Genomic DNA, 14,992 nt, shown 5'->3' with positions numbered 1-14,992 from the left:
TGAGTTGAAAAAAAAGTTATAAGTTATTTGTTTTTCTTTTATTATAACTTTAAATTAAATTTAAAATTTTCATGATCAAATACTGATTTTTCAAATAAAGTGAAAAAATATTTTGCAAAAAAGTGAATAATTTCTATGATCGAACGAATTTTTTTTTGAACTATGGTAAATGATATTATCATTATTATTCAATCATCTCGTTTTATGAGATTACGTGCACATCGAATTTAAAGTATTAATCGCGTTATAAACATAATTGTTGTTTATTTGTTTTTATATTCATTTTTAGGAACTCTCGTCTTTTTATTTCTTTGGTGATTCAAATAAGATTGAAAAATGAAAATGGTCAAGAATCTTTACTATGTGAACAACTTCTCTTATTATGACGGATAAAATATCTCTCCTTTTTTTTCAAAAATATATATGGCTAATAATGAAACCATCACATTTGAAAGATAAATTAGATGGTTAAATGTATTTTTTTTAAAAAAAAAAACTGAAAATAGCAATTAAAAAAAAAAACACTTATAAAAGTGGAATTATGCCAAACGTGGGCACCATTTAAACATTAGATAAATCCATACTACTAATTAATTAAGACAAGCGAGTAACACAAAGTCAACAGGTTTGCATTACCTTTTAATTATTTTTTTCCCGAACGGCAATTTAGGAAGAAAAAATGATTGTACTTTAATATCTCAAGAATGGAAGAGAAAAGAAGAAGGAAAAAGAAATAGAAAAGACAGGAACATATGATGATCCATCAAACAAAAAACGTAGAAAAAATTAAACAAAGTCATGTGACCATAATTTGTTGTCATGTTCATGAAAGAGACATGACCAATCATCACTTATCTTAGTATATATATATATACTCCAAAAATGCGTGTAGCATAAGGTGGTTCTTGTGAAAGTGAACCTTCAATTTAATAAAATAAAAACATTTATTATTTATAATTTCATAAAAATATACGAATTAATTTTAGCTCCGTCACTAACATATAGTAACTCGTAATTTACTTGCTCCGGCAGTGAAAAGAGGAACAAAAATGTAAAGTGGAAGGAGCACGGACCCACCATGTGATTGTCATATGCTAATAAGTATTTATAGACACAATTGATGGAGTTTTTATGGAGGATAATGATGGTCTAAGATTAGATTAGAGAAAAAGAGGGCATCAAAGGTGATAAGCTTTTTAAATTTCCAGAACAATAGAGTAAGCAAGTACTGTATGACGCTCTGGCATCATGTATTTCTCAATTACCAATCTTGTCTCCCGAATTACTTTCGCTCGAGGAATTTCACCTTTTATGAAGGACCAAATCACATTTTCAATTATAATCTTATTTAGCTATGGTATAGTCATATTCACCAATTTTTATCAACTCTGACAATAATTCGATTATCACATCGACCTGGAATCGCACCTTTGGCATCCGCGTGAGCCCTGGGAACATAATTACAGAGGGTGCATAATTAGTGTCACCCAAAGTGAAAACCAAGCAATTGTTGCAAAGGCCCTTTGAGACAATAGCCCATTGGGCCCATTTCCAAAATTAAAGTGGTGGAGCCCAATCATATTAACTCAAGAGTAGCAAACTCCCATGTTCATGATTTGATATCCTATCCTATCAAATCATTATCCAACCAATGGTCATGATTCATGTGGTCCTATTGACATTACTTACCTTAATGCTAATATTACCACTCCTCATTAATCATTTCTCATATTTTCCCCTCCATTCTTGCTGTTCAAACTTGTGACGCTCTTGATGGAGGGCAGGTCCAAGAGAAAGACCGACAAGCTTCTGATGATGAACTTTATATAAGGCATAACATAAATTCACATGACAGAGACACTTTTTGGAGTGGATGACGGTGTAGCCCAAGGGGCAAATTCAACTGTTTTTGAGGAAATGCTAAGCATCTGTTTCATAGTATTTATATATATTTGGAGTTTCTTGTGCAATGACAAATGGAGTTTCTCTAACATAACGTGCGATAAAGATGGTAAAATGCATCGGCTTCTTTACTCGGTCCCCTAGGGACAACTATATGTATCAGGCTATCAGCACAGAATACACTCACTACTCTATGATGAAGGACAAAAATGTTTCGAGTTTTAACAGCTACGAACTATATACATTGGGGCCAAGGATGAGAGTGGAGAGACAATAGTCAGGAAATTATTTTCAGGGCCTTCAGAAATTTAATGAATCAAGCGCGTTCAGCCATTGCTTATTTTTCTTCAAGCACTTTCAGCTCTTGAATAGAGTCTGTTCTTAACTTCGTTAGTCTTTCTGCACAATGCTTTCGATCAAGATCAACAGCTCCTTGTGTTTGGCTACTTTAGAGCATATGAGACTTCTTGTTTATTGTGAATCCACTGTCGAAATTCCTGTACCTCATTTCTTTTCTGTATACCGTGTGAAACAGGAGCACCATACAATCAGTTTCCATTTCTCCTCACTGACAAGGGGAAAAAAGGAAAAGCTCAGTCGGGTGGTTGGTGAATATAGCTAAGCAAAGGCAAGCTGATTTGCAACTGTATGGAGTAGCAACCCACAAAATCCGTAAATGAATTAGGCGAGAAGACCATCAGCGATATAATAACAACTAATTAGCAATATATAAATAGAGGTGTAGCAATTGTTTAAATGCACATGTCTGGGAGGAGTCAATTTGTTATGTTCTCATGTCAACTTCGAAACAATTGCTAAAACGCAAAAAAGTTAATTACAGATCAGTTGCCTAAATTTATAAATTCAGAGGCCTAGTGCATTATACACATAGTTGTGATTAAAAGGGGTCATACAAAGTAGTGAAATATGTTACCTCTTTGGAACCATGATCTTCGAACAGCTTGGCGGATCTGGCGCTCATGTTTCTCCAGGAGTTCTTCAACTCTGTGTGACTGAGATAGCAAAGGTCCTGAGAATTCAACTTTGTCCATTTGATCCTGAACCTGTTCAAGGTACAATTCTAAAAGATCAATTTAAGTCCAATGATTAAATACGCGACTCCATTTTATGAGTTTGCAATTAGCTATACACTGAATGTATCAGTCACAAACATGGAGGCTTAATTACTCTATAAACATAGCCACCAATTTCTTCATTTGGAAAAATAAAAAAGGAGGCCAGAAAATGAATCAAACACAAAAGTTGTAAAATCTGAAAATCTCTAAATTCATCAATCGTCATGTTTTTGGTGAAAGCTCCATATTGGAATAATCTTATTCCTTTATTTTAAGCAGGTTTTAACAATGTGAATAGCAAATGTGATTTTATTATATTTGAATTCCGAGAAAAGTTCTTGACTGACCACATTGATCCTCTTGAAAGCTGTCTCCTCTTTCAGATAGAGAGCCAGTGACAGTTCTTGTGAGTGATAGCCATCAGAAGCATCAAATGACTCTGCCTGCTCTAATTGGCTCCAATGTGGTTGCATTGCGTCACGACCCTTAGTGGATTCATATGTGTCACGACCCTTGGAATTGGTGCGACTTCCATTTGTAGTTTCATAATTCTCTCGTCTTTTTAGCTCCATGTTATTTTTAATATGAAGTCCACCTGAAGGTTCAAATTTTAGGCTTCTTGAACTTGATTTACTCCTTGATCTCATTGACGAATCATCAGTCCGTCTTCTCGCCCATGCAAAACCACTTGATCCTGAAACTTGAAGAGGGCCTGAAAAGGGGACATCGCCTTGAGATGCATTCTTAATATGGGAAGCCTCAACCTTGGAATCAACTGATGGTTTAGCTCGTTCTAGACCTATAATAATGTCTCCTTTTTGAGTACCCATACTACTGCCATTATTAGTAGGAACACCTTGATTTTGGATGGGTAACTTCTGCATAAAAAAGAATCATTTAACTTTCTCTGCTTATAAATATGCAAAATGAAGAAAAATGCACGTGCACCTTTTGGTAGGAAAGAAGAATTCAACATGCACCTATACATGTAGTTGATGAGAGAAATAGGAAAAAGAGACCTCTTCAGGTGCCAGTTTATTGGTCGCAGTCGGTTTTCTGATTGACTTTCTGGTTGTCTCAGGTCCACGGGCTCTTCCACCAGGCTTCTTCCTGAAAATTCTCATATAATTAAATCATAACTTAGCAAGATCTATGCAAAAGCTAGAAAATGTAGCAAATGCAAGAGCTAGTGGCGTCATTTAGGAGCAAGATAGCGGCCTCAAATAGTATCATATTGTGGACGTAATCATTCTATCAAAACCAGTTTCGCCATTTTGGTCAGACAAGCTTATACTTCTGTTTTAAGTTACATGGTTTTAAGAACATTGTTGACTTGATTTTAGCATAATCATACCCTTACAGCAAAATGACAGATGGAAAGCACGCTTCCTCCTTGTCCTTTTGTATAGAGTTGGTTTTGGGGATGGGCGCAGAGGGGCATTGGACAGGGTATCCCTTTTATCAAACCATTATGATTTTCCCTTAAATGTAAATATAACCACAAAAATATTCAAAAAATTCTCCTAGCAGAATATTATCAAGTTCTCACCTTTTTGCTTCTTCACAATGTTTGGCATCAATCTCTTTGCTTGGTGGATACTTCGGCAGGCTTGCAGGATCACAGGCGTGAGGCTTGGTCTTGAAGTACTAAAGATAGAATCGAATAGTTGCACAGTTAGAGATTTGAAATTTATGTACTTGTAAGATAAAAAAGGTGGAAGAGGAAATCATTGCCAAAAAAGGATTATTGAATTATTTTTCAAATTAATTAATTTACAAGAGACAAACACAATTTTTCTCTGTAACCATTCGTTAAGAAGCTCCAAAATGAGTCTTGGACGAAGTGAACATGAGAAAGATATCAAAATGAACTTGAACTACTTGAACAATGAGAAGTCCAAGAAAAACCCATAAAACAACACTTACAGATTTTAAGAAACTGAAAATCAAGATACAATGATAAGATGGGGAAATTATCATTACCATATCAAAAAAAGAAGGAAAAAAAAGAGGTATTAAAAAGTACCTCAGATACAAGGCCAGAAGAAGCAGTTCCACGTTTCGGTGGCTCGACAGAAAGAAGAGTCTCTATGAGTGAGACTGCACTTTTGGCTAGATCTGTAAATGTGTCCCACAGACAGCTCTCATAAGGATGTTGCGGTTTAAATAGAGTTGCATGAGGAAGTTTAGATTTCTTCCAGTAATCATCTGGTGGGGATCCACAGAGCTTAAAAATTTTATGCAGCTGTTCAACCTGTAGCACAAAAGAGCAATTATTCAGTAATTAATAATACATCAAAAAAAAAGTATTCAGGTTAGTTGGCAAGTGATGGATCAGTTGACCTTGAAACCTAAATGTGAAGTTCAAGCAAGATAGGCACATTGCATTACTAAGAAAAGAGAAAGATGGAACGGTGTGAGCAGTAAAGTTTTTATGATGTACAGTTTCCAGAAAAGTAAGTTGCTGATCTTCTATTCAAATAAAGTAGCTATGAGAAAAGGTAATTTGAGCAAAGAATTGTTTTAATATCAACAGCAAGCTTGTTTAACAAGATTGATGATTTTGACCACTTAAGTATGCTAAGAGATCTAATCATTGAAGGAGGTACCTCAGTTCTCCCCTGAAGAATAGGTTTACCAGTAAGAAGTTCACCAAACACGCATCCGACACTCCAAAGATCCACAGAGGCTCCATACTCCGTGGATCCCAACAGAAGCTCTGGAGGACGGTACCATAAAGTGACAACTCGGCTGGTTAGTGGTTGCTTCCGTCCAAGGTTACAGAAGTTTGCCAGTCCAAAGTCTGCCACCTTCAAAATTCCATCATTATTTACCAGAAGATTTGCACCTTTGATGTCTCGATGCATTACACCTCGAGAATGACAATGCTCTATACCAGACAGCAACTGCTTCATGTAGCATTTAATCTGTAAAATGAGCCAGCTCATCTTTAGCCCAATAATTATAGTAAGAATGCATTGGGTGGAAGAGAGAAAAAAGCTAACCAAGTACAAATAACAATTTTTTTTTTGCGAACATTGAAAAGAATTCCGTTGACAAAGCTGCAAGGTAATGTTATGAAAAGTTGGCAAACCTGGGATTCGCTGAACTCAACTTCTGGACAAGACAGGAGTCCAGAAATATCATGTTCCATATACTCGAACACAAGATACATGCTACAAGACAATCTGGAGGTAATTAGACCCTCTAATTTAATGATATTGGGGTGATCAAGCCTGCGGAGGATCATAATTTCTCGTGCCATAAATCTAACACTTTCTGGCTCAAAGTTATCAAATCGCACCTTCTTCAGGGCAACTGTCCTTCCACTTTCTAAATCACGTGCTCTGAATACGCTGCTGTATGTACCCTGACCTATCTGTTAAATCAGTGAAATGGAATAGGAAACACATTCATCAGTTAGAAAACTTAAAGTTGCATAATGATATTATAAATTGATAGAAAGTTTACCAAGTAGAAAGAAGCATATTGACCCTAGCAGCTGATGAGCAGCAAACTTGAATTGGTGCATAGCAAATAAAAATGCAGTTTTTTTTTTCTCCAAGAGTTTTAAGGTGCTTCCATCATCTAATGTTTCTTTATGTTAATAACAGTTGTAATAAGTCACAATTCAGCACAGAAACTTTCTTCTCTTGATTCCAAAACTTACTTTGCCAAATAGGTCCTAGTAAAATCTTTTCTCAATCTTTTAGAACTGGTAAATTTTTCACCTCTCAGCTACTATGGAACAGTGATCCAAGTTAAACGTATAACTTTAAACAGCTGACATATCAATGCAACAGTGCTCATGAATTCTTTAAGAGAACTAATGATATAGAAACCTTGTTGCCTCTTGCGGAAGCGTGTATGTATTCTCGATGAGTATATCAAATGAGCCAAAAAAAAAAAAAACTGATTTGCTATAATCCAGACATTTGCCCCGTTCAAGTGGAAAAAAAGCAAGTTAGCAGCTCATCAACCTTTATTAATTCTCCGGTAAGTGAACTATATGAAAAGGGTAGACTTTTCTCATTAAGCTAGCAGTAAGACTACTACTTTCCAATTCCTTGTCCATTTTGGGACAATGTTTTCAACTAACAAGCAAAAGAACCCCAAGAAAGAATAGATTTTTCATCTAGTTTTCAGTCTGCCTACCCGAAATCCCTATTCCGAAAAGAAGAAAAAAATAAGAGATATGATGCATCAATTGGTAAGAAAAAAGAAATAGATAATCCAATAACTTAACTAGGAAAACAGACTTGACATTAATTTATTTTTCATAATTTTTTCATGGCAAAGAGGACAAACACACTACTCAGGTCTTGAATCTAACATTGTTAAAGAAAGTACCCCCCTATGATATATCACAATCAAATAAGAAAGTACTTATCAGACATCCCTGAGATACAGCAGTATCAGGACAAAATTAAGTAAAAGACAACTAATAAAGACACAACTTCTGTAGTAACAGATATTTATAGACAAAATCAGCATTTGGCCATAGATTTTGATTCAAATATCTGTTTGGCCATGAAATTTGCTCAATCCAAGTTCCCAAAAACTAATTCACACAAGTTTTTGAGTTTTTCTGATTTCCTCTCATGAAACTTCAAACTTTGTTCAACTAAAATTCACGTCCAAACACAACTCAGAAAATTACTTTTTTTCGATTCTCAACTTCAAAATCTATGATCAAAGGGGAGCATAAATTATAGTTATGGTAACTAACCTTTTCCAATTTCTCAAAAGACTCAGCTCTAAGAGGCACCCATCCTTGAATAGCTTCCCCTGCAACAGCACTAAGCCAAGCAGGCCAACCAGCAGCCACTTGTTCACCTTCCACATATTTCTGCAAATTCCCAAGCCTAAAACTCACTGACTCACTCCCACACCCATTCGAACTCACCCTACCCGACTCACTCATCTCACTCCCCCCACTCAACCCTGAATCCCCCCTCTTCTTCACCTTCTTCAAATCAAAATCCAACCCGAACCCACCACTCCCAACCCGGCTCCTACCCGACCCGACATCTTCCCCGTCTCTAACAAGCACCCCTGAATGATCAAATGCAGGAGTTACAGACACAGTCTGCTTAGACGCCACACAACCCATAGTACACCAAAATGTCAGCAACCCAACAGCACCATTACAGCCGCTTTCTCCGCAAACTAACACCAGCCCAGATGAAATTCAACCAAATCTTGACGTGGGCCAAGTTCAGTTTCAAGCAATACAACCCATAGTACACACACCAAAATGCCAGCAACCTAACGCCACCATCACGGCCACTTTCACCGCAAACTAAGACCAACCCACAGGAAATTCAACCAAATCTTGACGTGGGTCAAGCTCAGTTTCTCCAACTTCACAATGCCAATTCACAAATATTTATACGATCAAGAAAGTCAGAAAACTTCAAAGTCACTTTCTTTTTCTCACTTAAAACTTTTTGTAGCGGCAATTACGGAGGGGGAATTGAGGTTTATTAATGGGGGTTAGCATTAAGCAGTAGTAGTAGTAGTAGAGGGGGAGCAATGGAATGAAGCGTAATCAACGGAGAGAAAAGGAAGTTGCTGACCCTTTTTACACTGTGACGTTCAGCTGCCTTTGTTTATAGGCTGTGTGTGTTTTCTCATTTGCCATTTTTTTTGTGGGAAAAGAATTTAATTATGAGAAAAATAATATAAAAGAAAAGAATGGGCAGTCTTTGAGAGCAACTAGTCTTTATTGACTTTTATGAGCATTTTGCTGCACAAATTCAAAATTCTCTAGTCCTTTTTTTTCTAGTAGTTTTTTCTTTCTATGAAGACTTATGTATGATTGTTTTTATCAAATCAATATAATTTACTATGATTAAATAATTAAATAAAATAAATATTGATTTATTATGGCTAGATAAAAAAAAAAATAAGTACATAAACAAATAAATAATTTTAAATTTAGTTGATAAGTAAGTATATTAATTTTGAGAACTTGATTTAACTGACAATTAAACACTCCGACTCATTTCTTCAGTGTTTCATGGACGTCCAATATTGATATGAAACATAAACTTTAGAGGTGCCTGAATGAATACTTTATAAGTTAGAATATTTAACTACACATAGAGACGGGTTGAAGTGTCTAGATATAAATACTTAAAGTTAGATATTACTTTCTCCATCCATCAATAGATGTTCATTATTAACTTCGCACACATATCAAGAAATAGTAAATAATTTAATTTTATCATATTCATATTTGAATATAGTTAATTCAATGTCTTGACAAATGTATTGGATAATGATTATAATTAATAATTAAGGATGAAATAGGTAGGATAAATTATATATTGATTTTCTTAATCTGAATAATATATATTATTGAATAAATACTTTTAAAACAATGAATAAGTAAAAATAAATGAAAAAAGTATTCATTTATTAAAATCAAAATCTAAGTATTAGTTTGTATATTGTCTAAAAAAAGACCCATATAGTATTAGATTAAAAATATGAAATACATATATTGACTTGGTCCCAACTACTATAAGTTTATTTTTTCTGTTTGGGGATCTATATGAAGTGGTTATTTTTGGATAGTAGCATACAAGTGTGGACACTGACAAAAAGTAAGGCTGACAGAAAACAAGTCCCAAAAGAGACTTGAGTTTTTTTTGCCAATAATGCAACGCGTGGAATATACATTCTGTGTAGGAATTTAGAGCAACTTAGGAACATGTAGGTTGAGTTGGTGTTGACTAATGACACACTGTTTATATTTGTTTGTAAATAAAAAATAAATGCATGGTTTGGTTCAATTTTTATGTAACAAGTAGTTGTGGTCTTAATGGAGAGGCTGGCACTAATTGGACCCAGCCTTACATAGATATTTAGGACCCGTTTGGTAGGATGGATTATTTTCATAATCTATTAATTAAATGATGGGATTACTTAGTACATTGTTTGGTAGCAATTTTAAAACTATATATAACTAATACATGGATTAGTTATACACCCTATACGATATTATAGGTTGTATAACTAATACACCCAAATTGGCGGGATTAGTAATCCATGGATAAATATGTGTCAAGATAAAAATGTCCTCAAATTTCTTTAATTTTTTTTCTAAATCTTTTCAATTTATTCAATGTGAGTTATTTCTTTTCAATTTATCAAGATAATAATATCCCTCCAAATAATTTTAGTCATAAAAAAACTACTCCATTAACGTAAAAAATAATTATTGGTCACAATCCGAAAATAAATTGCATGATTGCATACAAGTTTTAATTTTGTAAATAGGATATCATAAATAAAAATATTTTTTTTTCAACTTAGCTTTAACATGCACTCTACGGAACACAAATTTATATCAATAATAATTCTATTGTCTCGTTCAAAAGATACACGTATCTTCCTCCAACGTAAGAACATCATAAAGTGAAAACAACAAAAAAATGATGAACAAATAAAAAAAAGATAACAAAATATATATATATATAAGTGCATGATTGAATCTTAAAATTCCAAAGTAAATAATTAGTTATATTTTTACTTTTTTTAAAAAAAGTTTTGCAAAGAATAGGCAAAGATATAATATGTCAAAGGGTATTTTTGTAAACATACAATATTCTTTTTAAAATATAACAATACATATTATTTTCAATACATCAAACCAAACACTGCATAAAAAATAATCTTAGTATTACTAATTCATGTATTACTAATCCCAGCATTACTAATACAACCTATTCAGTCTTATACACTCTATCAAACGAGCCCTTACTGATTTTCATAGCAAATCAAATGTATTATAGCAATAATCTAAAAGGAAATATATGTTCATTAATATTAATCAAGTGCTAAAATGGGCAAGCAATTGGGTGAATAAAGAAGGAAAAAGAAAAGGGAAAGTGAATTGAATGATGTAAAAGAGGGGGGGAACAATGAGAGCTGCTTTTTTCCCTTTTAATGCTTACTAGCTGTAAGCTGTCTATACTGTTATTTTTCCACTGACAATTTTTTTTCATTTCTTTCCGCAAAATATATATTATTTTGTAATGTTTACTAAGTTGGTAGAAGATGTTATGAAAACAAATATTTATAAATATTAGTATTGAGAAATATTGTGCTGTAGGGGTAATGGAAAGGAATGAAATATCAACTCGTTTTTGTGGAAAATTATTTGATCAATCAAATATGAAAAAATAGAAAGATATTTTTCTGCTATATCTAATAAATCTTTAGTTTTGTGATTAAATAGTCTTTAAACTCACGAAAAAGTGAAAGTTGTTTGGTGAAATATGATTTATACATCAATCGGGGATATAATAGTAATAATCTATCTGCTTCAATAAGTTTGTCTTAGTTACTATTTGAATAGTTAAATGATTTTTTTAATAGTTTTTTAAAGTATTTTAAATTATTAATTATTTTGATTTATAACTCTGATTTCAGATAGTATGTAAATTTTGTTTCGAAAATTGAAAATTCTATGTTCGAATTTCACATCAAACATTAGTTAGTTCGACCCTCACACTTCGAATCAAGATAATTTTTCGAGACGGAGGAGATAACAGTTACACATGAACTCATATAAAAAAAATAGTTTCAGATATAATCTATATCAATTTTATGTTCTTTTGTTCATTTCATTGTGAACAAAATAAAATAATTTTCTTATTTATAGAACTCGACCAACATTTTTGAGCATGCTTGAGCCCAATTTCATGGCTGAATTATGATGTCAAATCATTTTCAGTAACCTTTTTAAATATAATGATTACCATCCATGTGAAAATATATTTTTAATACATACAGTGGAGTGCCACAAGCTTCTTTAATTTGTTCTCTTTTCTTTAATTTATTTTTTGGGCAAGTGTTTACCCTTTGTCAAATTTACATTTGTCTTATAGTAACCACTAACCACTAACCACACTTGTTTTATTAATGTGAACTTTTATTAATATGTGATGACCAAAACCCAAAAGTAGTGAACATTGACTTCCAAATTCTCATGCTGCTCTGTCACATGCAGAAACTTTTTTCCTCAGAAAAGTATTTGTTATCTAATTTATTAGTATTAATTAATCACAAAAAAGTAGTACTTAACGTTACACATGTCCTTGCACATCATTAGGGAAAATAATTAATCAAGGACCCCAAGAAAAATTACTTAAAATCTAATGACCCACCCAAATATTTTTTTTCCGTAGTTTTCGGGTGTCGCTCTGCGAACCCAATTAGTTGTACTCATCGGGTCCTGTTGTTTCAAGATGGGTCCATCACGATTAATTCCACAGGGCCCTAAAGACGCAATCGATTTGTAATGCCTCCAGTAGCCCTGCTGGGGCTCGAACTGGCGACCTGAAGGACTTTGTCCTCAGGCCTTTACCAACCGAGCTACCCCTCAGGGTTGACCCACCCAAATATGTTACTTAATCTATGTATAGAGTATATATAGTAAAAATTGGGGAGGGTGGTTGCTTGAGAAAAGAAGATTATGAGTGAAAAAAAATTAATGAGTTGTAGTGTTCAAATTTTGGGACCATTTTCATGTTGAATAAGTGATTAGCCACCAACTTTCATCAAAAAATGAATAAGCTATTGCAATTGGATAAGTTATAACAAATCAATTTTTCAGAAGTGTAGGGAAAAAATCACTACTCCTGTTAATGAGTAATTTTTCACTTTTTTTTGAAAAACTATTCTACTACAGTGAAAAAAGTGAAAATTACAGCGTTTGGCCATAAAAATTTCAAATACAATTTGGAATTGTATTTTGAAAAAGTGAAAACAAGAAAAACTTATTTTCACTTTTTTCACTCCAACTCCAACTCCAACTTAACTTCAATTCCAACTCTATTTCCAACTGCGAAAAATTTATGTTTTTATGATCAAACGGGACCTAGCTATCCACTTAGCTTTTTTCATAAAATCACATCAAAATTGTAGTGTACACTACTTAGTTCCTACGTGATGGAGATGATGAGATCGGTTCATGAATTTTCCTTCCTTTTCTTTTGCCGCATTTCACTATTATTATGAACGAGTACTTGTAATTGATCATCTGCGACCAATTTCTAACAATGACCAAATATGGTATCTGTTAATTTATATACACACATATATATAGAGATTATTTATCATATATTTTCACAAGTATAATTTTATTCAATTTAACCTTGATTGAGTTTAGCTCGACCATGCCTCCACTTTTACTTGCACATTAAAAAAATCTACTAGTACTATATATCTTTGCAGTTTGCACTTTTACTTTTTCTTTCACCCCAAACTAAACACACGTACTAACATTTCCATAACCCTACACAAAAGATATTAATAGATCCCCTATGTTATATTTTTCTTTTATCCAAGTACATAGGTTGAGGCTGGCTGCTGAGGGAAAGGAAATCAACCAAACAACATATTAATATAGTTAGAGAAAAAAAAAGCAGTCTGATGCATGGATTATTTCGTGCATGATTTGAGGAAGGTTAAAGGTAGCAGTTAAGGGCGTTTGATATAGACAACGTATTCTGACACGAATATCAATAGTTGATTCCACCACATAAATATATAGTAACTTATAAGTCACACGAAAATAATTTACCTAATGATTATTTCTTTTAACTTATTTTGTCATGAAACTTGAATTTTTTAAAACAACTCAAGTTACACATGTCACGTAAAAGTTTTTATTAAAAGAATATAATTTGAGACACAGGAACAAGAAGAGAAGCTAACAACCGGAAGAATATTGAAGAAACCAATTACATACCAAGAATTCAACAATTTACAACAACAATAACGTTTTCAGTGTATTTTCATAAAGTGAGGTCTGGGATGATAGAATGTACGAAGTCTATGTCACTACCATAAATGAAATAGAGAGGTTGTTTCTGATAAACCCGACCGGCCGGCTCAACAATTGGTAAATCTAATAATCATGTTTTCACATATATAAGGACATGTGTATTTGGTGGCCTAGGTTAAGATATGCGATATTCTCGCAGTTTATAATGTATATGTGCTACTAACACCTTTTGATTCTTCGATCAACCTCAATTAATTAATCCATGACCCTACATAATAAAATCCCCTTTGTTATACTTCTCTTCTATCCAACTCTCCAAGTTGCCTAGGCTGAGGGCAATTTATAAAAAAAAACATAGTATCGTAATAGAAAAGGGCAGCCCGATGTATGATCATCACCGTACCCCGCATCTATGTAGGATTTAAAAAAAAAAAATCGCATTCAAGAGCTTGTGTTGAAAATTGATTTCATAACATATAGATCACACGAAATAACTTTATCATTACTCCAAAATTTCCTTTAATAGTAAAACAAGTGTCCATAATTAAATTTTCAAGCGTCATATTAAAAACAATTGATTATAATATGATGAGTAGGTGTATGTATAGATCATAAGTCCTTACTTTTAATTATTTTATGTGGAGGGAGTTCTTGGTAATCATGTAGCACGAGATTTTGACGTTTGAACTTTAAGGGGAAAATTAAAGAAAATTAAAACTGGCCTGTCCCCTATATATATATGCTACTACTATATATATATATAAATGTTAGTTGAAATATTTACACTATATATATGTTCTTAAATGCAAATGACTTATTGAACTTCAAGGAAAGTGGACCAAGTTAATTATTATGCCAAATGCACTAAGGTTAGGGACAAATGATTAATATTATGACATTGAAAGTCAAAATTCTTAAACTAATTGAGGTTAGGACAAAACTTAAATATTGTCAATTAATTATATTTCCCATTAGACTACTATTTTAATTCACTTGAATTTAACTTTTGTGACTAATAGTATACAACTTTTTAACCCCCCCCCCCAACTCCCGCCCAGGCTCTCATGTATAGCCTACAATATATTAATTATTTTACTTTGATTAATAACATTGCAGTAGATAGTTTACTATGATTATGTATTAATAGTATAAAAATTCTCTGCATTATCGATGCCCATAAGTTAAAAAAAAAAAAAAAAAAACTTATTCTATC

At 33.1% G+C, this 14,992-nt stretch overlaps 1 protein-coding gene across 2 annotated transcripts; it reads right to left on the bottom strand.

Moving 5' to 3' along the window:
• Window positions 1-1,982: 1,982 nt before the first annotated feature.
• On the bottom strand, window positions 1,983-8,652 carry LOC107862275 (protein IMPAIRED IN BABA-INDUCED STERILITY 1). 2 transcript variants are annotated; one of them, XM_016707792.2, is made up of 9 exons: window positions 7,708-8,652; window positions 6,073-6,357; window positions 5,588-5,905; window positions 5,005-5,232; window positions 4,528-4,625; window positions 3,998-4,088; window positions 3,326-3,853; window positions 2,837-2,966; window positions 1,983-2,470 (listed from the first exon to the last, which is right to left on the bottom strand). In XM_016707792.2, the coding sequence occupies exons 1-9, from the start codon at window positions 8,089-8,091 to the stop codon at window positions 2,451-2,453; spliced, it is 2,082 nt and encodes a 693-aa protein (XP_016563278.2). In that variant the 5' UTR covers window positions 8,092-8,652; the 3' UTR covers window positions 1,983-2,450. The 2 variants fall into 2 exon arrangements, with proteins under 2 accessions (XP_016563278.2, XP_016563277.2); XM_016707791.2 differs by having other exon boundaries at window positions 3,326-3,856; window positions 7,708-8,650.
• Between the last annotated feature and the right edge of the window lie 6,340 nt (window positions 8,653-14,992).

This window comes from Capsicum annuum, chromosome 3, assembly GCF_002878395.1.
Source record: "Capsicum annuum cultivar UCD-10X-F1 chromosome 3, UCD10Xv1.1, whole genome shotgun sequence".
NCBI lineage: Eukaryota > Viridiplantae > Streptophyta > Magnoliopsida > Solanales > Solanaceae > Capsicum > Capsicum annuum.
The sequence above is the reverse complement of the archived record's forward strand: the minus strand, read 5'-3'. Positions and strand labels throughout refer to the sequence as shown.

Coding starts and splice junctions, on each gene's coding strand:
- LOC107862275 (XM_016707791.2), bottom strand. CDS start 8,091: ATGGGTTGTGTGGCGTCTAAGCAGACTGTGTCTGTAACTCCTGCATTT. Junction 5,233..5,587: donor TTCTTCAGGGGAGAACTGAG/GTACCTCCTTCA, acceptor TTTGTGCTACAG/GTTGAACAGCTGCATAAAAT. Junction 2,967..3,325: donor CTTTCAAGAGGATCAATGTG/GTCAGTCAAGAA, acceptor TACCTTGAACAG/GTTCAGGATCAAATGGACAA.